Here is a 2,380-nt window from a genome sequence, read left to right as displayed (position 1 = left end):
TATATATGAGCCAATGCGCATCCTTAGCCAAGAGTTTGGTCGCACTGAACTGCACACCGTACCCACTAAATGAGACAAACCCTTCCCGATTAATACGCAGACACGTGATTTGTTTCAGGGTTATTAGTATATCGGGTTATGCACGTTTACTGCGAAAGGTTCACGAGTCTTCAGCGACCAGATATTAAACGTTTACGGGCTGAGATTCTGAAGTGGCTGGGATTGAAAACATATCGAAAAAACACCAGGAGGTAGTTGAAATGCCCTAGTTTTTTACGCAATGAAGTCCGGCTTAACTGTATGCACCAATATATACTCAGATTTATATATCGATATATATTATTGCACCTATAGTTACGAGTTTACGAGAATACGGGGTATGTGCAATATAAAATATGTGCACCCGAGTTAATAACATTCTACCCATGTGCATGCGCGGTGGATCATTATTGTGATGTGATGCAAAAATCATCCCCCCTATGTGGGTTTTAGCCTATGCGCTGCATGAGCTGAGTGGATATACGTTGGACTCGCCGTGTGAGCTATATTCTGTATATCGTATGTTGCGACACATTGAGCGCTGATATTAGTTGTGGACTGAGGCTGCTTAATCGCACACTGGAGACATGTATGGGATACGCCGGATACGCGTCCGCGAAGACTCGAGCAGTCCTGTATTGCACAGTGGTACATATACATACCAACAGACATAGCCACATACTATCGACCACTGATATCCGTCCCTCCACACATCCAAATACTCGAAGCACATCTGCGGGGAAACCTCACTAAAACTGTACGCATACAAATAGCAACCAAGCCTATAATCATAACTACATATACACGTGTACGTAGTTCCATACCGACGCTCCGGGCTTGATCATTCTGAGTGCCGTTTCGCTGGCGTAGTACGCGGCACAGATAGTGTCCGCAGCTCTGCCCTGCAATGGCGTTTTACCATCGGATGGGACCACATGCGTGTGACAGACTGTGGCGACATTGCCGCCAATATGTGCTGCCATTTCACTGTAGTGAGTATTTATGAGAGAGATCGTCTAATTGAGGTATAGGGTGTATATGCGCGCTTTTAGCATGATTCAATTAACTCCTGGCGCAGTGTGCGTTTGACCAACTCTGACTGGAACACCGGTAATGTGTGCTGTGATCTCACTGTCATAGCACGTGCAAGCGAAGCTACAGACAATAATTCAATTCTTACCGTGAGCGATGTATCATTTGTTGCTTGAAGGCACCACGTGTGCGATACAACGTTGACTACCAGACACCCACACATAGATGAAAACGCGTACATATAAGTATATATATATATATATATATATACATATATATATATATGTATGTATGTGTATGTATATGTTTATGTATATGTAAATGTGTATTTTTATGTATATGTATATGTATGTGTACATGTATATGAATATGTATATGCCCATGTATTTTCATATATATATTTGCACGTGTAAATTGAAGTATATATATATATAGAGATATATTTATATCTATCTATCTATATATATATATATATATATGTACATATATATATGTGTGTGTGTGCGTGTGTGTGTGCGTGTGTGTGAATACATATAGCTATATAGCTATATATATATATATAACAATATATATATATATATATAACAATATATATATATATATATACATACTCATATATATATATAATAATATATATATATATTTATAGATTTAGATACAACTATAGTTATAGATATAGATATAGATATAGATATGAATATGATATAGATATTGATATATATATATGTGTGTGGTATTTGTGTGTGTGTGTACATTTCTGCAGATAAATGTATGTTGTAGAAGTAGATATTAATATATACATTTATATACAAATAAAGCAGTTTACTTACATCTTCACTACATCGCCAGCTGAGAGCGCAAAGGGGTCGTCCGGAAGCGAGGAGTAGTTACCTACACAGTTATTTATAGACACACAAGTGGGAAACGCAATGTTTTTCTCCACATTCCCAGTCTTGTACACCGAGTTCAACTCTTCGCGCATGCACTGATCACCTCCCGCACACAGTGTCAGAATTAGTTGTCCTGAAGTGTATGTAGCAATTAAGAATAGGAGTTGTATTTCAGAAGTGGTTAAAAATTATTAAACGATCTGAACTCGAAGCAAATACTACATGTAACCGCGTATCGTACAATAGGACAGTCTACTACGCTTACTTACAATACTAATTTACAGTGAAACATATTATATATATATATATATATATATGTATGTATGTATGTGTGTGAGAGTGTGTGTGAGTGTGTGTGTATGTACGTATGTACATATATATATATATATATATATATATATTATAGTATAGGTAATATA

At 37.0% G+C, this 2,380-nt stretch overlaps 1 protein-coding gene across 1 annotated transcript in view; it reads right to left on the bottom strand.

Moving 5' to 3' along the window:
- Positions 1-2,053, bottom strand: part of SARC_08625 (hypothetical protein) — a gene marked incomplete at both ends in the record, with an annotated part of 5,860 nt that extends 3,807 nt beyond the window's left edge. Inside the window, 2 exons of the mRNA XM_014297389.1 lie at positions 864-1,026; positions 1,902-2,053. Coding sequence (XP_014152864.1) covers positions 864-1,026; positions 1,902-2,053 — 315 coding nt within the window. The remainder of the gene's footprint in view (positions 1-863; positions 1,027-1,901) is intronic.
- Positions 2,054-2,380: the final 327 nt, after the last annotated feature.

This window comes from Sphaeroforma arctica (assembly GCF_001186125.1).
Source record: "Sphaeroforma arctica JP610 unplaced genomic scaffold supercont1.793, whole genome shotgun sequence".
In the NCBI taxonomy this organism is placed as follows: Eukaryota; class Ichthyosporea; order Ichthyophonida; genus Sphaeroforma; species Sphaeroforma arctica.
Note: the sequence above shows the minus strand (reverse complement) of the source record. Positions and strands in the feature narration are given on the sequence as shown.